Source organism: Corvus brachyrhynchos, unplaced genomic scaffold (genome assembly GCF_000691975.1).
Source record: "Corvus brachyrhynchos isolate BGI_N302 unplaced genomic scaffold, ASM69197v1 scaffold117, whole genome shotgun sequence".
Classification (NCBI taxonomy): Eukaryota; Metazoa; Chordata; class Aves; order Passeriformes; family Corvidae; genus Corvus; species Corvus brachyrhynchos.
The window spans coordinates 381,624-406,639 of NW_008238833.1; the positions used below are offsets into that span (position 1 = coordinate 381,624).

Consider the following 25,016-nt stretch of genomic DNA (forward strand, 5'->3'; position numbering starts at 1 on the left):
AATCCAGTACTGAAACAGGTTAGATGGGTCTATTTGCCTGAATTATTGTTCTGAATCATAAGTCATCAAAACATCTTCCCTCCTTCCTTCTACCTCTATTTGAATAGATGGAGTTCTTGCAACTAAATGTTTTCCTCTCTTTTGGCCTGTAACAGATATGATCTAATTTTCAGAATCCTGCACCTATGCATATGTATTTTTGTTAGAGGACTGTGTGGATGTGCCTACAGTCAGTACCCTCATCAGTCTTCTGTGAAAAAATACACACTCTTAGATGACAAAATTCTAGATGACTGATTAGAGTAAAGAGACTAGGAAGAAACAGAGCCTGTTAATGCATTTTTAAAGCTTTGTCTACTAAAAAAAAATGGATTTTAACTCCCAATACATTTGTGGTGAGATTGACAGAAATTCTTGAGTTTTTTCATAATTTCTCAGTAATTCTGTGTTTGTGAGTGCTGTTATTATTTTATAAATACACTTTAAAACAGAATAAATGACACATTTATTTAACAAAAACAACTAAGGGATGGTAAAATCTTCCTTTTTCCTTTTTATGTATTAGGAGCACTTTACCCTGATGGAACTGGCGGTAAAAGCAAGGAGGACGACTTTGTTGTTCCTGGTGGAAATTACACATACACATGGCCAGTAAGGAAAGATTATTCCCCAACTTTGGCAGACTCAAACTGCTTGACTTGGATTTACCATTCTCACATTGACACACCAAGAGATATTGCATCTGGTTTAATTGGGCCTCTGCTGGTGTGTAAAAAAGGTACTGAGCTAGAAACACTGAGCAAGCCCCTCTGCCAAGCTTGGCATCTTAACAGTCATTTTTGCTTACAGGTATAAACATGATGGTCTAGAGTCTATCCCTACATAGCCCATAAAAAGGGGCAAGGAATAGATGGGCCATTCCAGGAGCATCCCAGGGTAGGTATTGTAGCTCTGGGACAACCCCCTTCCTGCTCCCCTTTGGCACGATAGATTTGCCTCGGCTGGTGGAGGGACTGCAGCATGCTCTGTGACCATCCCGTCGTGGCCGAGACCAAAAATTATACATTCCCAAACTGGGGAAGTTTCAGGATGAACAAAGGACTCGTTGCTCAGGAAATGAAATTAGAGCTGGCTGGGTGACTTTGGCATTAGTGTTTACATATTTGAAAGCCCAGTGTTTGTAATTTTTTCTACATACAGAGTATGTATCTATTTTTGTTTACAAGTTATATCTCACAACCATATGGGGATGTGCACTGAACAGCCTGTCCTGTGTACTTTATAGCCTGCTAATGTCCATGCTGGAGCCATCATGAACCAGCCCTCTCCTCTTTATCAGCTGAGTAATTACCACCTCTCCCCCTGGGCTCATGTTACTCTGCCACCTCTTTTCAATAACTTCCAGAATACAAAATCAGCCCTGATTTTATATACAGTACTTCTAAGTGAAGCAGGTTTTACATATGAAGAAGAGAATGACTTCAATGCGGAAAGGACGAGCCTAGTTTCCAGCTTATCTCACACAATTAAAATGTCTCGCTCATATTCTCCCCGAGAGCCTTTGAAATCTGCAGAACTGAATATGTGACACTGAGCTGATAACTATGTGACAACACATGAAGCTAGGAGATAGCATATTCCAAGCAATCCTAGCCTGAAAGGCCAGGTTGTCTGCATGTTTGGCCTTGAATTCATGAAGGCAGATATCTACATGATGTTACTTCTCTAGTCCTCCAGCCAGTGCTGGTGGACACAGGACTGACAGCAAGGCTCTGAGCTCCCTCCTGTAGAAGGCAGAAGAAGCAAAGGTTTTCATGGGATCAGAGATAGACTCTACAATTGGATGAAGTCTACACCTGGCAGTGGATAATAACAGACTACTCAGTATCACCAGTCCTACAAGGTCTCAGGTTCCTCTTCAAACAGACACTAGGATAATGATATTGAACTTAGCTGGAATAGATTCTGTTCATCCTGTCTTCAGCCTTTTTAAATTTACATATCTAGTCCTAGATAACTCTCATGGATTCCTTGTCAGTCTGTGGAGAGTGAGCCACATTTAGAGGGCCACTCTGGGGTTGTGGTTCAGCATTTGCTTCAGTGCAACAGAAATGCAGGCTACCTCTCACCCCTCCTTAATTCCTTGTCAAAAAAACATGAGTCACTGGTTTCTGGATAGATCCGGCTCACGACCTGGCTCACTGTGGCAGAACACAGATGCTAACACTGACTAAGGGACAGGGTTGGGCTCAATGGGCCAAAGAAGGGGGAAATGGGTCAACAGATATTGGCAGGTACTTGTCCTCATGTCAGATCAAAAAGATACCAAAAATATCAGCTTGACTTAGATGAACTACCTTCTGGAGGCACTCATCTGTTCAAAGTCTGTTGGAGGGGGGTCAAAATGCCCTAGAAAATTAGGTGAAATTCATCCTGCCCTGCAGACTGTGGGCAAAGAACTGTATTTCCTCGAGTGCTCCAAGGTTATTGTCATTTTTAAATTCAATCCTCTCCAAGGCTTTTTTTATCACTTTCCTTTTCGTTTGCAATTTAGGAACTGCAGATGAGACCACAATAGAAGGGACTGGTGCTGCTAATGCTTTTGCCCTGATGTTTAGCATTGTAGATGAAAACTTCAGCTGGTACCTTGATGAGAATATAAATACCTTCTGCTTAGAACCAGACACAGTTGACAAAGAGGATGAAGGTTTCCGGACCAGCAACCGAATGCATGGTGAGAAGGACTTTTGAGTAAATGGTGACCTACAGCAGTGACCAGGCTCTTTTCCCTTCAGTCAGACTTTCTGTCCCCTGTGATGTCTCTCCTTTATCTGTGTCAGCAAGGAATGTGTCAGAATGTTGAAGTACTGTGTTGATAAAAACCTCTCCCTAAATACAGCATGACACACTGGTTTGCAGAAAGCAGATTTGGCTTTCATGCCCAGCTCTGACATTGGTTTAGCATTTTATCTTAGGCAACAGATATAAGCCATTTTTTTTGTCCAGTTTTGAAAAGAGCAAAAAAAGCTGCAGAGCACTTTGAGATGTGTGTACTGAAAGAATTCTCAATGGGCTTGTGGATGATGGGCTGGCTGGTACAACCACTGCTGCCCTTCAGAGATATATTGGCCAATGGTACTTTGTGTTATTTGGACATTTGGTGTAAGAAGTTAATTCCAGGTATTTCTGTATATTTTGGTTGTTCTGGGGAGCCTAGGAAATAAAATACTGTGCAACATATGAGTCTCATTCTCCTAGCATCCTGATACATTATCAGATGTAGAAGCTGAGGAAGACAGAGCTGACTACATTGATTTGGCTGATATAATTTTCAAATCTAAATTGCTTGAGCCTGGCATATAATGGTATATTTATGACTTAGAAAAAGAGGAAATAGATTTCAGCCTTGCTGAATATCTGCAGAACAAGTTAACTTCATTATCAGGCCTTTTTGGTGATGACTTGGCCTTTGCAACACCTTGATATTACCCAGGAAGTTTTTCACAGACACAGAGAGAGAATTTGGGGCGTTTGATCATCCAGAGCAGTAAGATGTATGTTCGAAATGCTGCTCTTCATCAAGGAGCCTGTGAGGGCCTTATTCAGTGTGAACATTCAGGTAGTTTCTTTCTGGGCCAGGAAAGGATCATCCTTAGAAATGGGATCAGAGGCACTCTTCTTTCACCTCTCATAAAGTCTCGTGCTTTTGTTTTTAGCTATTAACGGTTATATATATGGCAATCTCCCCGGCTTGGAGATGTGTGCCGACACTCCCATGTCCTGGCACTTGTTTGGCATGGGAAGCGAGATAGATATCCATGCTGCTTATTTCTACGGCCACACGTTCACTAGCAGAGACCAGAGAGCAGATGTCATCGGTCTCTTCCCAGCAACATTCATCACGGCGGAGATGACTCCGGGGAGCCCCGGCAGGTGGCTGATAACGTGCCAGGTTAATGAGCACTTACGAGGTACGCTGCTATAGATCTCCCTCATCAGCCTCTACTGTGTTTGGAAGAGAAAACTGGGAGAGGCTTCCGGGGAAAGCAGGATTTGACACTTCTTTGTGACTTTGGAACAATTTGTGACTGTTTCACCAAATAAACATCATGAACATGAGTTTAGTCACCAGCAGAAATTGGTTGGGCCAAATCTTCAGCTAGTATGAATGACTTGGCCATGTAACTCATGTGAGGAAGACTTGCTAGACTCAGCTCTGTCCACATGCTTCCTAGGCAAACCTGAGATTTTGATGAGCAGTGAGAGGAGCTTTCATCACCAATTTTTGTTGTAGACAAGTACTTACACATTAAAAAAAGTCATGCCAGCTGAACACTTAATAGCTTTTTGCTTTATGGAAATCAGGCAAAACTTGGCAGTGTTTTCAGAAACCATTACGTAGAGGAATTTGATGGTGATTTTGTGATACTTGTGTGGTGCGAGACCCCAAAAGCATGTATCATAAACTAGGTGTCATGGCCGCAGGCAATGTATAATTATCAAAGCAGAGATGAGTTGGGAGAATTCTTACACACTTCAGTGGGATCTGCATCAGGCAAAACAGACTCGATTCTGGCAAGCAACAAATACTTTCAGCAGAAATAACCCATCCGTATTTTAATGAAGTCAGGGGGAGATGATGCCATTTTGCAGATATCTGGAGGCACTCTGACCTCCAAAATCATTCTACCATCCTTATGCAGATTAAGAAATTGAGTAAATAAGTCCACTAAAGAGTGTCATTGATGTCAGTGAGTTTCACCTGTTGCATAAAGTACCACCCAGGAAGGGTGTTGGTATCTGGCCTATTGTAGGCCAGATCTTTTGAAATAGAAATTTACTGTAGCAATTGTTTCCAATCCACGTAGCTCCCAGAGAATTCTGAATACGCACTTGTATCCATAAGATTGCTGACTCTGCAGTTGGTCAGGGACTGTCTCCAGACTCTTTCTCCTCCCAGGTGGCATGGAGGCACTATATGATGTTCAGATCTGCCAAAAAAACCTGTCTCACTCTTCACCAATCAGTCACAAGAGAAGATATTACATTGCTGCTGAAGAAGTGCTCTGGAATTATGGACCTGACGGTTATGATAAATTCACTGGGCAGGGTTTGAACGCCACTGGAAGGTAAGGTTTCTTGTCAACTCCTGTTGTGCTTTAATTTCAGGAGTCCTTGTGACACTGCTCCAGTGATTCACCAGGGCTAGGTCCTGCACTGTCATTAATTTTAATTGAAAGGGGCAGGGAGGAATGGATTTAAACAACTTTGTCAGGAAGCTAGATGCGTAAGTGCGATGCTTCAAGGTGCGTTCTGGAAGCACTTATCTTACTCCATTAAATCCATGGGGAAAGTGAGGCATGCCACGTTCAACACAGTTAATGACCCATCATTGAGACTCTGCAGGCAGCTTTCACACTTACAATCACTGGAGTTCAGAGGTGCCACAGTGGCAGAACTTTCCCCCCTGTTATTACTGATGGAGAGAGACAAATTTCATTATAGTATCTCCCAGAAAAGCCAACAAGGATTAGAGACACACTCTGCACAGTTCTTGCCCTAAGGTAAGTTGATACAGATGTCTCCCTAAGTAAATCAGGGTTAAACATAAAAGTCTAATGCACAATGAATGCCCATTTGTTAACTAATTCAAACCAGTAATATCTTTCTTCGTGTGCTAGAAAAGTGTATGCAGATTAGTAACTTGGGGGGTCATTTCTCCTGTGTCAGGAGTAATAACTTTATCTGAAATGAAGGGTTCTGCTTGAACCTTCAATTATTTGACCAGTCTGATTTGCTAATTCCACAGTGAATCTGCAACATATTTCACACAAGGGACTGACAGAATAGGAGGCCAATACTGGAAAGTTCGCTATGTGGGATATACTGACGCAACGTTCAGTAAGAAGACTTGGTCAGAGGACATGAAGCACCTGGGAATACTTGGTACAGTGAATATTTTCCCCTCCTGTCATTACATCAGGTTTGAATGTAGAACCAGCTGGACTGAGAGGGGAATTTAATGCACACAGCTCTGTCTTCTTTTGGTGGAAGTATGCTGGAGAGTAGTCCTTCTAATACCTTCCCTCACTCTGTTTATTAAGGCCCTGTTATAAAAGCTGAAGTGGGAGATACGGTGCTTGTTACTTTTGCCAACAAAGCCAGAAGAAGTTATAGCATCATGGCCCATGGTGTAAGCTTCAGCAAGCTGTCCGAAGGTGCTCCCTACTTAGATGGTAAGTTTTGGCTGCACTACTGCATCCAGAATACTTGAGTCCAAAAATCTGCTGCTGAGCTCTGCAGGTTTGCCCTTTTGTGGGTGCTAAGGCACAAAAGGGATCATTTGATTAGTTGTATCTACCCTTCATGACACAATCCATGGGACTCCACAGTCTGCAAATGTGATGGTTCGTCTCCTTGGATATGTTCCAGACAAGATATCTAAAACTAGCTGAGGTCCACATTGAACAAAAGTCACAAGCACAATCAATTTCTATTCATTCTAATCTAATATTGCTCCATTGCAACCAGTGGATCTCCTCTGGACATGTTCCAGAATTATGAATCTTAGGATCTGGCATGATGGCCCTGCTGAATCTTCGGCTATAGCTATCCACATGGTCCCAGCTGCTTCACTCCCAATTCTCTTATCCGGGCTGAGCATTGCCCTTGCTTTACTTCAGGATAGTCAGTGTCAAAGGCAGCTTTTATCTGATTGCCCTGGAACACGAAGCACTGATAATCCTTATTAATTCTTATAAATACATAAATGCCGAAATGGAGCATATATTAAATTCTTCCTCTCGTTTTGTGCAAGAACAGGGTCCTTTCACCTAAATTTAACTATTTGATGTTAAATTTCATGTTCAATTGGTAGGCACCTTTTACAGTCAGTGACAAGAAGACCCTTTGGAGATGTGATTCTCTCTCCACCAACAACAGAAGTCTAGAGATTGGGTTAGGGACTAAGCTTGAGATGGCCCAATTAAGGTGAGATGAATCCAATTCATAGCACCTACAGAGATCATGCTGTGGTCTCCAAAAAAGTTTTTGCTGCATTTTCAGCACTGAAAAGTGTTGCTGTAACCCAGCCCCCTGCGGGGCTGGGGCAGCGTGATGCCAATCAATCCCAGCCCCTCCCCTGGATCGTGTTTCCTGAAGAGGCAGACTCAGAGGGTGGGTCGAGGGGCGGCTCAGAAGCCTAAGCTGCACCCCCTGGGTGGTGCCCGGGCACAAGCCGCCTCCCCCTGTTCGGGAAGATTGCAGGTTACTCGGTTGTTCACTGGTTCTCTGTTATAACTCCCGCCTCTTGGTTTACCCCAGTGGTTCTTGTTAAATTGTATCCTCCCCCTGGCTTGTAACTCATTGGTTGCTTTCCCCTTTCGCCCTGGTTTTCAAACTCTCTATAAAACTGAGGACAAGCCTCGGGGAGGATCCCATCCCATCCCATCCCATCCCATCCCATCCCATCGCATTCCATCCCTTCCGAGCTTGTTCGGGTTGTGAAACTTCTAACAATAAACCTGTTAGGAGCCAGACCAGAACAGCCTCTCTCTTCCTTTGTCTCCGAGCTAACGTGAGCCGATCCCATCGGCTCCTGGCGTCTTACATCTGCAAAGAAGCCAGCGAGCTAGCCCAGCAAATAGCTCTTTTCCTGATTCCGAAGTTGCTTCAGTGACACAGAGAAGTAACGCAGCTGGACTGTCTCTGACCTGGGGCATGTCAGAGCTCATGCCTCGAGCACAAGTACTGCATTAGGTTGGCGCCCAATGTGGGGCAAGAAATGTAGTTTTCTTGTTGCCTAAAATTGCTTTGTTTCCACTACAACACATCAAAAGAAACTCATGGGACATAATCCCTCTTTTGACAATTGTGCCGAGAGAGAATTAGGTCAACATGTAAAACTCATCATACAATAAAATCAATGCAAAATTGTTGTCTCTTGTTGCTGACCTTGCAACTCAACAAATTCGCCAGGAGACAAAACATGAAAAAAACAACTGGCTTGAGTTCAGCCTTGAAGTTATCTGCACAGATCCTAATGCCACCTATGTCAGAGACAGTTCTCCAATGGAAGTCCCACTTCCCTCTGCTTGCAGAGCTGTTGGGCTTTCATTTAACACTCCCTGGTAATAGCGCCCTTCAGCACTGCATACTTCGGTGCGTAGCAAAATCAGCCCAAAACCATGTTCAGCAGCCATGTGAGCTGGCACACCTCTGGGTCTTTGGAGAGGAACCTGACTCCAGATTCATCAATAATCTTTCTGCCCCTTCTTCTCTCCTTTTAACTCTTGGATTTCCATTACATCTATCTACAAGTGTATACATGCAGGAATCCTGTAGGCATACATGAAGAGGCTGTAGGTTTACAGTGAGGGTAAATAATTTTTCAGAAGTTGCATATTGTCTGAATGCAGCTTATTCATGGGAAAATACTGTAAATAAACATACCTGCATCTGGAGATGAGTGCAGACATATGTTTTTTCCAGTTGTGCTCTCAGGAAATACCTTTGCATATTGCATTTGGCACTTGTTGGTCGCAGAAGGTTTTTGACTCCAAATCAATGTTTTTGTTATTGAGCACTGTTGCAGGATGAGTCCAGTACTATCAGATACTGTGGAAGCCATACTCTGCTTTGTACTGCAGTTTGCAGCAAATAGCTGTGTTCAGATGTAATACTGCTATTTTCACTTGTGTCTAAGTTTCTAAGAAGATTTTCTTGGAGTATTAGAGACTGACTGTGCTGAGAAAATCTAGACAATGGATGCTTAAGTATTAAACAAAATCTAAATCCACCCTTTGCATGACAGCAGACAATGGCCCAAATCCTTTAAAAGTAGCCTCCAACAAAGAGCAATATCATCCACTCTCTGGAGATGCTGACAGAGGCTTCTGTGCATTGCTACAAAATTGAAAAGAAACAATTACCAGGGTCAGATTTGTTCTGAATTTCTAAAGAACCACAGTTCCAGCTCCACTCACTAATGTAATTGATTTGTTGGTGCTTAATGAAAAGCAGAGTCTGAGTTTGTGCCACAGATAAATTCCATGATAGGGCAGATAAGCTACATTCAAGGAAGCCATTTAAGCACCAAGATGAGCTCTGCATCCCTTGTCTGATTGAATCAAGATAATCCAATCCAAAGTTGGATGGTGTCTGAGTGGAGCAGTTGAACTTGTTCTGCGGGGAATGGGCTTGGTTGTCGCCGTGGGACGGGACTCAGGTGCGATGTCCCCGTGGCATAACTGCCCAGGCTATGGGATGGTGCTGTGGTGGCAAGGGGGAGCTTCTCCACAGAAATCAGCAGCTACGCCTGACTTCCATCCAACTCTTGTAGTCAGGAAGACAAAGCCTTCCTGTAATCTTGGTGCATCTCAACTTTCTCTCTACAGGCTACCTGAAGCCAGGAGCCCACGTTAAGCCAGGTGAAACCTTCACATACAAGTGGAGGGTGCCTGAGAATGGAGGTCCAACAGAGAGTGACCCCCCGTGCCTGACCTATCTTTACTATTCAGCCACTGATGCTGTCAAGGACACCAACTCTGGCCTCGTGGGACCTTTGCTGGTCTGCCGGAAGAACACTCTGAATCACGACGGGACACAGGTGCCCAGCGTGAATATCTGCTTGTCCCTAACAGCAGGGTGGTGCACTGGGGGTTCCCATATGGGCAATTTGCCCAGTTTCCCGGCTCAGTTTACAGAGATTAAACAAATGTCACTCCTCGGGGTAAAAGCTAAGCTAAAGGTGTGGTTAATAAGACAAAATCGTAATTTCCTAATATTCTGGCTCTTCCCTAGCTTTTCTGTCTTTTCCATGCAATGAATACCTCTTTTCACACCAGGTAATGGACACTTTATTTATCCTTCTGGCTGATGAAAAAGGTGCCAATCCTTGTCTCGATGTAGACTTAGTAAGAAGGTGGCTTCAGGGAAAAGAAGGCTTTGTTAAAAAAACTTATTAATTTTTATTGAATAGACTTTTTTTTATGTCTTGTCCTCCTTCTTGTCTACAGAAAGGAATAGACAGAGAATTTTACCTCCTTTTTTCAATCTTTGATGAGAATGACAGCTGGTATCTGAACAAGAATATTGAAGCATTCACTGGAGACCCTTCAAAAGTAGATGAAAATGATGCTGATTTCATGGAATCCAACAAAATGCATGGTATGAAATACCTAATATCTCTTAATGATACCTTTTCTTCAATCATATTAGGAAGATGGGTTGGCAGGTTTTATCATCATTCACAGCTCACTGCACTGCACGGGAGAGTGAGCTGGAAAGCTGTCAGTCAGATTATAGTCAGCTCCTGATGCCCTCAGAAAGCATGTTGAAACCCCAGTCACAATAGCAACAAATGCATCCACCTACCAACTACACCTGGAGAAAGGGAACAGAGCATTGGTTTGAGATACAACAGTTCTGTAAAAAGGCACAATGCCAGAGATAGGCATCAGCTGCAGAAGAAGCCAATGTTCACTAGTGTTTTAAATTTCACTGCTGGTCTTGGCACTGACTTAGGCAGTAAAGTCCATCTGCTCTGCTCTGCTCTACCATTTGGGCAGTGACCACCTCTGGAAGAGAAGAGGCGAAAACTAGGGGAATGGCCAAAAAGATTTTAAAACATCATTTCTGGATGCAAGTATCTGACTTCAGCATGGATCTCCTCAAAGGTATCCCTCGGATGACAGACTTGAGCAAATCACATAACCTTATCTTTGCTTTAGATACATATTTTTAGAGAACCCTGGGGTTTCTGGACCCATCTATTTTATTCTTCCACTATGAGATGGATCTCGTACTGAAGTTTTGTGCTTTAATAGCATCTTTCATACATTGAACACAGAGAACATTTGAGGATTAGGGAGCTTAGCCTCCTAGTGCCCTTGTAAAAGAAAGATATACATTTAGGAAGTAAAGGTGGAAATCAAAGATCGAAATCACATAAAAAGGCTCCATCAGAACTGAATTTGTATCTCAGACTTTTTATGGCCCTCTCCATAGCCTTAATCACCTAGTTATACATTTTCCAGGCTGAAAGGAGGTACCTAATTTGTACACTTGGCTGGTGTTTGGGAGGCACACTGAAAAGCTCAGAGGAGGAGTGCTACATCACTGCAAAGGGCTATTACAAGATTTTACAGGCTAAAACCCAAGAGGTAGAAGTTCTGAGTTTATAGGAATAGCATTTAGATGTTAATTTGGTGTGCTCCAATGCTACCCTTGCTTCACAAAATGCCCGTTTAGTGACTTGCTGAGTTGTGAGTCTCTGGCCAGGAAGGCGATAGGAGGCTGTCTAATGGGTTTCTGTGGACCTGCTGCTAACCAAGATTTTTCCTTCTCCTCCAGCTGTCAATGGCTACTTGTATGGCAATCTGCCAGGCCTGACCATGTGCAAGAATGACAGGGTCTCCTGGCACCTCATTGGGCTGGGCAGTCACTACGACATGCACGGGGTCCATTTTCAAGGAAACACCATTGACTTGAGAGGGACGACGAGGGACGGGCTGGCCTTGTTTCCTCATTTATCAGGGACAGCACTAATGCAGCCAGACCGTGTGGGTATGTTCATGAACTGATCTTGGTTGTGTGGCACTTGCAGATACCAGTCAGTCAAAATGACAGTCAGTGAGATACTCTGCTCTGCACAAGGAGCATGCTTCCTGAAAGCATGGAGACTGTGGGCACCTGGCATAGCTGAGAATTCAGGCTGGGTTACTTTTCTGGGAAGGTGTATAAATCAAATATGCATGTGCACCGAAGACCAGAGGCTCTAATGACCTTGGGACATGTAGAGCAGCAGGCAGAGAGATAGTTAACAGGATGCTCACAGAATTTCTGGAATTCTCCAAACAGACTTTTTTTAGAAAAACAAATCCACTTCCAGGTGGATAGTCAGCATCATTTAAGGTATTTTAGGACTTCAACAAAAGCTTTTCAATAATAGTCAGCCTTTAGGAGTTTCTTCAGAAGCTTATACATTGAAGGTACTTTTAAATCTCATGGGTAATCCAGTGATTCATACTTCAAACTAGGAGAGTATGAGTTGTTTGCTGGAGACACCAAATAAGCTTCATAATACAGAGTACATCATTACTTTGCTTTACACTGGTGCAACTCTGTTTAGATCAACAGAATCATGAGGGTTGTATAGGGCTGTGCCAAGGGCCATTCTTGGCCAGAGCACCTGATAGAAATGTAGATTGGAGTTGTGTATGTGCCAGGTTAAACCTCTGTTGCAGGCGCCTGTAAGACAACCGAAAATTTTCTTGCGCAAATCCAAAACATTTCCACCATCTGTCATGAAACTGCACTGTAGAACTCATACAAAACAACTATTCTAAGGGATTATTAATTTTTGGCTAAGCTTCTACTGGCAATAAGGGAAATTGAATGAATTACCAGATCTTTACAATCACTAATGCATGTGATTTTTTAAAATTACATGTTATTTTATCATTTTCATCACTTTTTCCCCTGAAGCACAGGAAATGGATTGAGATCTAGTCTGGACAGAGCTATGCTTCTAATTTTGGTTCTATCACATGCAAAGCAGCTGTGAAAGTGCTTTCCTCCTTCACAGAGTGCTAGCAGGTGGAGCTGTACAGGACAACATCATGGTCAACTTCTGATTGAGGAAATGGGAAGGAGAGAAGGAGAGTATAAATACTAAAATCTGCCCATGAACATGCCAAGATACGCTCCCACAATCACTACTGTCTTTGACCACCAGAGCTACCAAAGGAAAAAAAAGGCCCATGGTGGCTTGGCCTTTCGTGAAGGGAATGCAAAGGGTCAGAAAGCTGCAGTTTATCTCAACTGTGCATATAAACAAATGGTTATAAGCAGGTATTCCTGTGCAGTGGGTCTGTATCACTATTGCGAAGAGGCCTCCATTAGCCTGATTACAACGGACAAACTGCAGGGGCTGAGTGGAGAATCTCTTGCACTGAAGGCTGGTACAGTGGCTCTGTGCTCAGGGACAAGGAACCAGCAGCTCTGAAACACAACCCTTGTTTTTCCATGCCTTTATTGAGCTTTGCAATGAACGCTTCCTCCTACATCGTCTTGTGTTCCTCATGGGCATGTCTGCAGCATTGGCTTGCTGGCAGTGAAGGCTCACTGGCAAGCTTGTTCCTGCTGCCAGACATCTAAGTGCTCTTCTGAGTTTCCTTGGCAAAGCTAATCTAACTCAAATAGTTAGAAGTAATTTATAGTGATTTTTGAGCAAAGATGGCTAGTGTTTCCTGTGGAGCAAAACAAGGTCAGGTCCTGCTGGGTCCTGCACTTGGTTCACAGTAATCCCATGCAATGCCAAGGGTTGGCGGCAGAGTGTCTGGAAAACTTCTCAGCCGAAAAGACCCTGGGGGTGCTGGTGATAGCAGCTGAATATGCGCCAGGGTGTGCCCAGGGGGCCAAGAAGGCCAATGGCATCCTGGCCTGGATCAGCAATTGTGTGGCCAGCAGGACCAGGGCAGTGATTGTCCCCCTGTACTCAGCACTGGTGAGGCCACACCTCGAATTCTGTGCCCAGTTTTGGGCGCCTTGCTACAAGAAGGACATTGAGGGGCTGGAGTGTGTCCAGAGAAGGGCAATGGAGCTGGGGAAGGGTCTGGAGCACATGTCTGGTGAGGAGTGGCTGAGGGAGTATTAAGCCTGGAGAAGAGGAGGCTCAGAGGGGATCTTCTCACTCTCTATAACTACCTGGGTGTTGATCTTCTCTCCCAAGTAGTAACAAGTGACAGGAAAAGAGGGAATAACCTCAGGTTGCATTGGTGAGTTTTAGTTCATTGGAGCAGGCTGCCCAGGAAGTGGTGGAGTCACCATCCCTGGAGGTATTTAAAAGATTGTGGATATGGCATTTAGGGACACAGTTTAGTGGTGGACTTGGCAGTGCTGGGTTAAGGGCTGGCTTGATAATCTTGGAGGTCTTTTCCAGCCTAGTATAGTCTATCATTCTCTATAAACATCCCCTTGCTTGACTTTTCCATACAGCATCATAGATTAGGTTTGTCTGAGGACAGATCAGAGATGTACACAGGACCTAATTTGTCTACATGCTTTTCAGGTTTTTTAATTGCTTAAATCTCATGTGTTTTTCTTTCCAGGCACGTTCAAAGTGGTTTGCAGGACTTTCGATCACTTTGTTGGTGGGATGAAACATCTCTACGAGGTCAGCAGCTGCCGCAACACCACCCAAGCCCAGCAGCAGCGTGGAGCCATGAGGCTCTACTACATTGCTGCAGAGGAAGTTGAGTGGGACTATGCCTCAAATAAGAGCTCGGCACCAAAGATTTACAACATCAGCAGCAATGAGGAAAGGTACCCAAACCAAAAAACAGTTGTGGGCACAGGGCACACTTACAGTGGAGGGGAAACTTTGAAGCACCTTTTCATGACACCAGCCTTCTATTTTTTAGGAGGAACTCTTCGCCAAACATAATACAAGAAAATGTATTTATAAAGTCACAGCCTCTCAGACTAGACTAGTTCACATGCACCAGTTTCAAATGCTTTCATTTCAGAGTGTCTTGCAATGCTGTTGAATTCAAGAAGGCTTCCAAGTTTGTGTTCCAGCCCTGGCTCAACCTTACAATGATGCCCCGTGACCCCCTTCTCTTCCGTACTCTCCCCAGCCTTGCCATTCCAGTGCTCTGGTTTTCATAGAGGAGAAACCTAGGTACCTGTTCCAGATGTGAGGTCCTCTAGGCAATACAGATGCGTGAAGGGCGTGCTGAGCCTGCTTTTCTGCAGCATGGTAGTCCCTGGATCCCCTGAAAAGATCAGAACATAAGTAACCCTGCAAGTGAATCACTGTACTGCGTTAAGGAATAAAAAACTTGTGAAAAAAAATACACATTCCAGATCATATTGCATAGACTGGCCTCTGAGGACACTTTGGTGAAAGCAAAAAGGAACATACATCAAAAATAAACCTTAGAAAAGCATGTGGGAAACTGCTCCTTGTACAGAGGAAGAGGAGTCTGTAAAAAATACACCTGAAGAGTCACAGGTGATGATGTGAGTTTAAAGAAAACATAAACTCTAGTACTGTCAAAGGCTGCTGTTGTACACACAGTTCGCTGCTACAACAAGCAGTATCCCTGGGGTGTTTTTTGGTTTTATTTAGTGTATTGTGAGCCAGCCTTACAACTCCCCTGCCAGGGGCACCTTGGAGATGAGCAGCTGGGAGACAGCTGCTCCCGGAAGAGGGTGAATACTCTGCTGCACAGTGGGTTGTGAGTGTCCTCTGCCGGCGAGTCAGCCCGCTGAGATCCCATGGGAGCAGCAACAAACTGAGGGTAAACCTGGAAAGCATCCCCTTCCAGGTGCAGAAGGGAAAACACATTGCTCCCTTTATTGTCATGCTGGGAAAGCATCCAACCTGTGCAGTACACAGCAGCAAGAGGGAAGGGTAAAGAAGCTCCCTTTTATCTCAGATGATGGCATTTGTTTCAGAAGGTCAAGCTTTGATTATCATCTTCCCGTGGCTGACTGATAGCCAAGATAGGGAAAGCTGCCATCATGATAAGAGGATTCAGGTTTCCAGGGACAGGCAGTATCTTTTATTGGAGTGAATGATGCAGCTGGAGAGGGCAGCTGAAACCACTCTTACCCTGCACGTCATCTCTGCTCTGACAGCTCTGGTGAAGAATTTGTGTTCACAAAGTTTCTTGGAGAGGGAAATTTATCCTCAGCTTTACCTGTTTGAAGAGGGTGTGCATTCAGTGAGGATTATCACTCTTGCTGTTTGCTGCTTAAAACCTCTGGCATCTCTCAAGGCCTTCACATCAATCAGAACATTGGATCAAGCTGTATATTCTCATTAAATCTATTTTGAATAACACAACAGTTACTAGCTCTTAGACATATAAGGTTTAGTGCTTTTATTGCCTTTTTCTTTTGCAGCTATGGGCATGTTTTTCTGAGCCAAGCAGAAGACCTGATCGGTTCAAAATACAAGAAGGTGGTTTACAGGGAGTACACAAGTGGCAACTTCACACAGCGCAAAGTGAGGACAGAAGAGGAGGAACACTTGGAAATCCTGGGCAAGTAGATCTCATGTCTCCAGACCAAGCCTGTCGTCAGTGAGAGGATTGCTTTCCAAAAACTAAGATGTTTTCTAGCATTTTTAAGATGGAAAATAAGAAACACTGATGCCTTTTCCAAGTTATCCGTGACTTTAAAAACTATTTATTAAATTGCTGAGTGTAAAGATGCTTTCCCAATTAAAGAATTCATTCTTGAACGTGAATAAGGAATATCCTAAGGAGTGCTATAATGGCAATTCCAGGATTCACCTTAGCTTCAGAGCTTGTAACATGGGGGAGACTCTTGTAAACAGATTAAGACAATATTAAGGAGCTGGATTTGTATCTGCAATTGGGCAAGACGTAATTTTACCCATCATAAAATAACCATCAACTCATGTTTTTAATGGGGTGAAAAGCAGGCAACAACTGGTCATAAAATAGTCATAGAATTATAGAATATCATGAGTTGGAAGATCATTGAAGTCCAACTCCTGGCCCTGCACAAGTCACGACCTGTGCCTGAGAGCATTGTCCAAGTGCTCCTTGGACTCTGTCAGGCTGGTGCTGTGACCGCTTCCCTGAGGAGCCTGTTGCAGTGCCCAATCACCCTCTGGGGGAAGAACCTTTTCCTAATATTGAAACTAAGCCTCCCCTGACACAGTTTCATACCGTTCCCCTGAGATAACCTTCCCTAGGAAAATATTCACCATTTCCTTTTCTAAAGGACAACAGTAAAAAAACCCAAAAAAAGTTAAAAAAAAGAGGTGGCAATTACCAGCTTAAGAAATAAAACTTTGAAATATTCAAAAACCATCCTCAGGAATTTTCCTTAAAAACCAGCTGTCCAAAGATCTGTCTTCAGAGTGAACAATTCTCTTCATTGACTGAAAAGGCATTATTTATACATATGGAGCTTTTCATCAGCTGAGATAAATCAATTTTGATGGCTTTCCTGGAAGAATAGAAAAGCCCAAGGGTTTTCATAGAGACCTTGGCTCCACTCCTAGGCCAAGCGATTGAAAGACTGTTGAATTAAGAAAAGCATCATGAATCACTGGCATCTTCTGATTGAATTTAGGGCCGTTACTCCATGCTGAGGTTGGTGACTCTGTACTGATTGTATTTAAGAACAAAGCCAGCAGGCCTTACTCAATAAGTGCACATGGTATAGAAGAAGTGGGTTGTGAAGAAGAGCCTGAGACACCAATTACCCTCCCTGGTAAGGCTCCCTTTTTTTTCCCCCTTCTTTTCTTTGAGCTACAAATGCTGTATATAAAAGCATTTAAGCACATGATTGATACTCCCTCTTTCAAGCTTGCCCATATCTGTATGTTCTCCCAGGCATAATACGCTCAGCATTTATTCAGCTACAGTTCTGAGTTGTTATATGTGTAGGTTCTTGATCAAGTGAGCATGTTTGGGCAGAGAATGAGCCTTTGTTCCTATCATGGGTAGAAAGAGGAATGTAATATCACTGGACAACCTCCAAAAGAGAGAGAAGCAGGCCCATAATCATGGCAAGAGAAATGTGAGCCTGTGCTGCATTTGGCTCCAGACTGACACTCTAAAACTGTTTTAAAAATTTTCAAACTTGGAGGTAAGAATTGCAGATGGTAATATTAACTCTGCCTCTCTGAAGCTACACAGAATTGGCATTTGCATTCAGAGTCACGCATAAAATGCAAAATGTAGCTGTCATGCAAATTAGCAATCTTTGGAAAAGTGTACCAAGTATGCCTCAGTTTCTAATGAGGGAAATAGTTTTTCATATACAAAAATTCCTGTTAAACTTTTTGAACATCAATTTTTTTTGTTGAAAATTGAACAATTGTTTTTGTTTCTAAATCCCTTGCAACTTTTTTCACAGTATTTGTGAACTTCAGTGTGAAACCAAATGAAAAGAAATTTTGATGTAATAAAGCTCTTTGCAAGCTGAAATTCCTTTCCTGTGAGCAGCTGTATCAGTACAGTAAAATTACACAGAAACTCATGTCCAAATACGAACCACCATCTGCCTTGCTGGAGTTTGATGAATGTGGTTAATACATGGGGGGGGGCGGGGGGAAAGGAGCTGATTTATACATGATTCACTTGTTTTGTTATTTGCTCCATGATGTCGTTGACGCTGTTAGGCTGGCAGTTGAAGTGTAACAACGGGAACACACCTGTCATGTCTCCTGTGTCCACATGGGAGCAGGCTTGGGATGAGTTAGATGAGGGAAGGTGTCTGTGAGAGTAAGCCAAAAGCGTTCTTCTGCAAGATCTAAGAAGAGACTTTTCCTTAGGAGTTTGGAAAAAGCAGTTAACATAGAAAACAAATCCCTGAAAACAAGAAAAATTTCTGGGCACCTCAGTCCCCACCACCATCATCTGGAAATCCTCACTGTCTGTCTTCCTAGGCCAGGCTGGAATGCTCACCCCAAACTAGCCAAAGGCTGTCTAATTCTACTAAATCCTAAATCACTCATCAGACAGATTTGCATCCTGACAAACTGCACTCCTGAGAGCACTGCCAGCTCCTAAAGAAACTGTGGGGGACATGGTAAATAGGTGCAGAGAGCATATCCATAGCAGCTTAAGTTAAATCAGCTCTCATCCGCCACAGCTTTGTTCCCTCCCTGTCCATTCTTCCATTCATCCATAGGAAGAAAAGGGAGAAAGCATCAGTTTTCCTCATATTTATCGCTCTCTTCAGGGGTTATGCCATATTTGCACTTCAAAGATGGGTCTCCAATGCCTTCTGAAATGTGTCAGCTTTTAAGTAAGGTGGAGATTTTTTCCATCTACAGCCTCCAAACATCCTGAGGTGAGGAGTAAAAAGCAAGGAAGGGGTGGAGGACCATGACCAGCCTCCCTTCTCAGATCACACCCTCTAAAAAGAGGGTTAGATGTAGGTTAGATGAGAAACTCTTCCCTCGCCTATGTCTCCATGACATAGACTTACTGTCTCCATGACATGGTGCTTACCCTGTAAATGATACTGCAGTACTTACATGAGACCCATCTCATACTGTATGAGAGTTGAGAGTCACCATTTTTTTGTTTTTGTAGTTACCGCTGTACAATAAACCCACTGCTGCATGATGCATGGACAGTGTAGTGGCTCAGTGACACAAAACTAGGCTCAGACACTTCCCAACCCTTTAGGCTTGAAAACTCTCCTTGTCTAGATGCTATTGGCAGCTATTGGCAGGTGTTGGGTTGTAGCTGTACTAAAACAGTGGTTCTGTGATTTCCTTGTTTTCACCTGACTCATAGCATGTCCCATGTTGCTCTTGGCTGTTGTCACCCTGAAAGACTTTTAGGACAGAGATTGCCTAGTTCAACACTTCTCCACCACTTAAAAGGGCAAGGTGTTGACCACGTCTTGGTCTCCTACCCTTTCCTGCAGTACCAGCAAAAAAACAAAGCAGGGAAACACAGCACAGGCAGTTCATCTGAACACAGATGTTTGTGTTCAGTGGAGAGAACTGATTGTCACCCAAATAGATAATTTCCTCATCCATTTGTTAGAGGTTTTTTAAAATCAGAGGTCAGGGAATTTCTGCTCAGGGAGGATGTGACAGAGATTATGACATTTGGCAAGGGACAGAGGTTGTCTGGGAATTGCTGGGGAGCAAGGTCTTATCTGGAAGATGAAAGAACACCCCTGTGTCTCCCAGACAGCAGGTTGGTACGTATTCAGCTCTCCTGTCTGGGCCCCCACCTGACACACTTCTGCAGCACCCTCTGCAAAATCCCAATGGCAACTGCCACTTCTTTTTGCCCTTTTCAATTGAGAAGGTCGAAGAAACATTTCATGGGCTTGACTTCCAATGTCTCAACTGACCTTAAGCACCAGCAGCTAAGATCATCTAATCACTACAAGTTTTGCCAAGGGGAAAGATGAAGAGTCCGGTCTGTAAACTTCCTTCTGTGGGATGCCACTTTAGTTAGTATCATTTGCAGATCTTCTTTTCCCAGGCAGTCTGTCCTCATTTATGCCACTGGAACCTCACTGATCTCCTGGAAGGCAGAATTATATCCCTATCCCATTGCTGCATGCTTCCACAGGTAGTTTTGATGCAGATAACTTTTTGATGAGGAGGGTAGCAGGTCTGAGTTAGATACTATTCAAAGCCTCTAATACCCAGCTGCTCAAGGTAAAATTGTTCTCTCTCTGTTTCAGGGGAAATAAACACCTACAGGTGGAACGTCCCAGAACGATCCGGTCCTGGCAAAACAGATCCAAACTGTATCACTTGGGTTTATTACTCAACAGCAAATTTTGTTAAGGTAACCATGAAATGGCCATTAAAGCTTTCATTGCTTTGGCTAACACATCCTGCCTTGTGTAATGTTTCTGAAAGGATCCTGCTTCTTAGCTGGGAGAAGACCATAGGCTAGAGAAACCATTTACAGAGCTGGATGCTTTGTCCTCTGATAACAGTTGTACATGCCTGGGTAATTTAATCTACTTAAATCCCAAGGGATACACCACAGTAATGTGATTTCCTCCTTAAAGGATAGTTGAAGGGATTTGGGGTGAAGACAAAACATTACACAAAATCACAGAATCACAGAACGAGTAAGGGTGAAAGGGGCCACTGGAGATCATTGCTTTGGTAAATTAACAGAGAGACACACAGAGAAAGAAATTTTTAATCAGACTGGGTTTTTTTCATCTGATAGGAAAAAGCAGTTTAAACTTCAGTTAATCTGTATCTGTCTATTTCACAACTGGATGAAATGAAAATCTGTAACACATGTATTTATTTTATTTCAGGACACATACAGTGGTCTGGTTGGGCCTCTTGTAGTTTGCAGAAAAGGAACTTTAGATGAAAGAGGTCTAAGGAAAGACATCGATCGTGAATTTACTCTTCTGTTTATGGTGTTCGATGAAAATGAATCCTGGTATTTGAAAGAAAATATTGAAACATACCTTCATAAGGATCCTGATGGTTTTAATTCCACTAAGAATTTTGTAGAAGGCAACTGCATGCATGGTATGTAGGACTTGGCGGCAGCAGGCAAGAGGAAAGAGGTTTATTTTTCACAGCCCTTTTAGGAAGACACTGGACTTAGCCTGCAGTTACCCAACCACGTGACAACTTCATAAACGGCGATGCTGGAAACAAAAAGATTTCACAAGGCCCAGCCAAGATATTTTTCTAACAAGATAGTTTACTCTTACACTCTTGGGAAGAGGCTGCCCTGCCAGAATTCCCCCGTCATTTGGGAGCCGTGTTCCTCCAAGGCTTGTTTTTTAGGAGCATAAAGATGATATTGTAGAATTGCGGCTGTAGTAGCAGCCAGCCCAGGAGCCAGGCAGAACAGACTGGATGGGGACACACACAGCCCTGGCAAAGCAAACTTTTCTTTTGCAGCTGGTACACATTTTAGGCAACAATTCTATTCTCTCTTTTTCCATGTGGCTTCTTTCTCCATGTGTCTTCTCAACATAAATCCAGTTTGTTCAGGAGTTCAATCTCAACCAGTAAAAGTCCAATTTGATGCTTTTCAAGGCAGAAAAATGTTTGATGATGTATAGTTACATGATTTGGAAACTGAAACAAAAGCCTGACTGTCTCCTGCAGTGGCAGCGGTCACTATGGACAGCACTTGTCCTGACTACACACGCCTGTCCTCTCTCTGTCCAAACACTCCTTCTCCCCTGAAAGTGCAAAGGGTGCCTGAAGTGGAGGTTATCATCACCCATACCATGGTCAGTTATTAATCATTCCTATTCTGTCATTCTTCCAGCAATCAATGGGAAGATTTACAACAGTCTCTTGGGTCTAACGATGAATGAAGGTGATAGGACAAACTGGTATTTGATAGGAATGGGCGATGAAGTGGATATCCACACAGTTCACTTCCATGCACAGACCTTCATCTTCAAGGTTGGTAAAATAAATCAAAGTAAAACTTTTACAGTGTGATGGGAAATATATAAGAGAAAAAAAAATTTCCAGATTTCCAGCCTGGTTTTGTCTCTTGGGCACAGAGCCCTGGGCTGATGCTGAGGTTGGTGGGAGTTTTGCATTTGAAGGGAATATGAAATTAATGAGATCCTTGCAAAGCCTCTATTACTCTGAGCCTGTTATGAAATATGAATACAGGGCACTATTAGAGGACATGGTTAGGTGGGTTAGAATATGTGTTTACCCATAGGTATAAGGGAAGATACAGGGAGAAAATTAGAGAGAGTTATGCCAGCTTAGAGTATGGTTTTACACTGTGGCAGTTTGCCACCGGCAGGACTACCTGAAAAATCTATCTTTCAAAGAAACACCTTTGCTCAAACAGCAGTTAGAGTCATCAGGAGGGGTCAGCTTTTGTTATTTAATTGAATAAATAAGAGGTGTCCACAGGCCTCAGTTTCCCTGGATGATGCTCACTAGAAATGTACAAGAAGCATCTGATCTGCCTTAAGGAGCTGGAAGTCTAACTGGGATATTTCAGTGCCCATTGGGGGGGTATTTGAGGCATGACTCTCACAATTCTGGTTTTGCTTTGCTACAGACAGATAAGGACCATAGAGGAGACGTATATGACCTTTTCCCTGGGACTTTCCAGACAGTCGAACTCATAGCAGAAAACCCTGGAACGTGGCTTCTGCACTGTCACGTGGCCGATCACATCCATGCTGGCATGGAGACAACCTACACCATCAATCAATCAGGTGCAGTATCAGCAACATCCTAGGACTCAGAGGTGGTATTGCAGCACAACTGGATGGAAGGCAAGGTGGAAAGGAAGAGAGCTCACCTGTGCACCGGTGGGAAGCACCTATAGTGCCATGGCCAGTTAGCAGTGACAAGAGACAGGACAAACACCCCTAATGACATGGCAAAGGCAGCAATCTTTGGTGCACTTTGCTGCAACTTGGAAGCAGTTGGTGCTTCACAAGTGCCCTTCTGAGACAGTGGCAGCCTAGAGACCATTTGTCATTTAAACATGGTGCAGCAAACATCTGCAAAGCTGTTTTTTAGCCTTTTCGCCACACTGTGTGGGAGTTCCTACAGCCTGGCATGGTGCTGGTTCCTTCCTGTGACCCCTGACTACTCACAGAGCTTTTGGGGCTCCTCCCTGCATAGGCAGACACCAGCTGAGATAAAAGGAGCTCCAGAAAACAGTTGTTCATCTTGTCCAAGAAATAGGTGATCTCTCGACTAAGAAAAGTTGGCAAACTTTTTGAGTGGTGCCTGTCTCTTCCAGCAAATGTGAGTGAATCCAAAAGTGTTTTGTGAGCCTCTCCACATCACATAACTTCACTAAACATCTAGATCCAGCATCTCCTGCCTAGTCCCCACTGTGCTGGCTGCACTCCTCTACAAGGGTTGGAGCAGTGCCAGCAGGCACACCTCATACCTCTAACCCTGTAGCAGCATGGTTACAAATGTAGATGCCAAATGTAGCCAAAGTACTCCTTCCTTGGATATGATGAATTTATTTGATTCCATGTGATGGATATTCATGTGGGCTGTGAGATTTCAAATGGACAAACAAATGCAGAAGTGAATCATGGAACGGTTTGTTTTGGAAGGGACCTCAAAGATCCTCTAGTTCCAACCCCCTTGCCATGGACAGGGACACTTTCCACCTATACCAGGTTGTTCAAGGCCCCATCCAGCCTGGCCTTGAAACACTGCCAGGGATGGGGCATCCGCAACTTCCCTGAGCAACCTGTGCCAGTGCCTCTCCACCCTCATAATAAAAAATGTATTCCTTATGTCCCATCTAAATCTACCCTCTTTCAGTTTAAAAGTTACTCCTTGTCCTATCACTACAGTAAGTAGTGGAGTAACAGAGATGCCTATGGAAAAGGGGGATGTTGCCCATGGAGCTGCCCAGAGGAACAGCTGTGATGATCTAACCACAATTTCTGTTCAGATAAACAAGGTAGAAATAATGAAATAAAGTCAACTCTACTTTTTCAAAAGAGAAAAAATTATTTATTAAGGCTTTCAACTTAACTATGCTTTTTTCATCTCTGAGAAGAGAGAAGAGAGTGGGAAGTTCCTTCAGAAGGAGGACACACAACTGGAGCATACAATACAACTACTGCAACAAATGGAACCACTGCAAAGGGTAAGGATTTTTTAAAATGCTGTTTAAAACTCTTCAGATTCATGCATAGATTTCTCATTAACAACTCTCTTTTAACAGATCATGACAACAAAGTGGGCAACTTTTTCAGCAAAACTTTGAGTCCTGGAGAAGCCAGCCTGATACTTGCAGCTTTCTTTTTCATTGGACTTGTTCTACTGTCAACAGCATTAATCTTCTTCTGCTTCATCACCTACCAAGGAAGTAGAATCCATTACACAGCTCTGCATGACAAAAGTGCATTTCTGACAGATTCCCCGTAAATCCCCACTTTTAATATCATTCACAGGGACTCACTGGATTTCACGACATAGAATCATAAAATCATTAAGGTTGGAAAATACCTCTAAGATCACTGAGTCCAACCATTAACCTAATACTGCCAGGCAACATGCTGCTAATAAAACTGGAGCAGGGCATATGCTGACAGTCCTACCCCATGGCCAGTGCTCACAAGAATGAACATCAGCTGTAGGACTCAGCTCCAAGAGCCATGTACCACCCATCACCATTTCCACTCCTCTGGAGTTCAGCTGAGCTTTGTCCAAGATCCAATCTAGCAGCTGAGCAGAGCAGCACACATCTTGGCATCCATAAGGTTTCCACAGGAGTAAGGAGGAGGCAGCATGGCATCCATGTGCTCTGTGCAGAAACATGGGGTTCACACTAGGAAATAAACACCACCAGGGACTGGCTTAAGTTGTCAGCTTCTGAAGGAGCAGGTGCTAATCTCCAAGTCCCTGCAGTTTCCCAAAGTCTGGCTTAATGAATTCACCATCATTCAAGTGATTCTCCCCTTTTTTTTTTTTTTTGCTGTTAAATGAGGAAACTGCACCAGGGACAGATTTTTGAAGACCTACAAATAAATCTTAGAACCTGATGGGT

General features: G+C 43.5%; 1 protein-coding gene across 4 annotated transcripts in view; it reads left to right on the forward strand.

The window, feature by feature from the left end:
• The window catches only part of HEPHL1 (hephaestin like 1), a 34,132-nt gene extending 9,144 nt beyond the window's left edge, over positions 1-24,988 (forward strand). Inside the window, exons 1-19 of one of the 4 annotated variants that reach the window (XM_017738217.1) lie at positions 633-651; positions 850-936; positions 2,555-2,734; positions 3,717-3,971; positions 4,961-5,129; positions 5,810-5,946; positions 6,105-6,236; positions 9,396-9,607; positions 10,017-10,167; positions 11,353-11,565; positions 14,112-14,325; positions 15,913-16,052; positions 17,116-17,256; positions 20,206-20,312; positions 20,803-21,025; positions 21,783-21,922; positions 22,545-22,704; positions 24,021-24,113; positions 24,192-24,988. In XM_017738217.1, the coding sequence (XP_017593706.1) occupies positions 2,611-2,734; positions 3,717-3,971; positions 4,961-5,129; positions 5,810-5,946; positions 6,105-6,236; positions 9,396-9,607; positions 10,017-10,167; positions 11,353-11,565; positions 14,112-14,325; positions 15,913-16,052; positions 17,116-17,256; positions 20,206-20,312; positions 20,803-21,025; positions 21,783-21,922; positions 22,545-22,704; positions 24,021-24,113; positions 24,192-24,394 (2,814 nt within the window). In that variant the 5' untranslated portion in view covers positions 633-651; positions 850-936; positions 2,555-2,610 and the 3' untranslated portion in view covers positions 24,395-24,988. Of the gene's footprint in view, positions 1-563; positions 779-849; positions 937-2,554; positions 2,735-3,716; positions 3,972-4,960; positions 5,130-5,809; positions 5,947-6,104; positions 6,237-9,395; positions 9,608-10,016; positions 10,168-11,352; positions 11,566-14,111; positions 14,326-15,912; positions 16,053-17,115; positions 17,257-20,205; positions 20,313-20,802; positions 21,026-21,782; positions 21,923-22,544; positions 22,705-24,020; positions 24,114-24,191 lie in introns of those variants that run through there. The other 3 variants (XM_017738214.1, XM_017738215.1, XM_017738216.1) reach the window with 3 other exon arrangements.
• Positions 24,989-25,016: the final 28 nt, after the last annotated feature.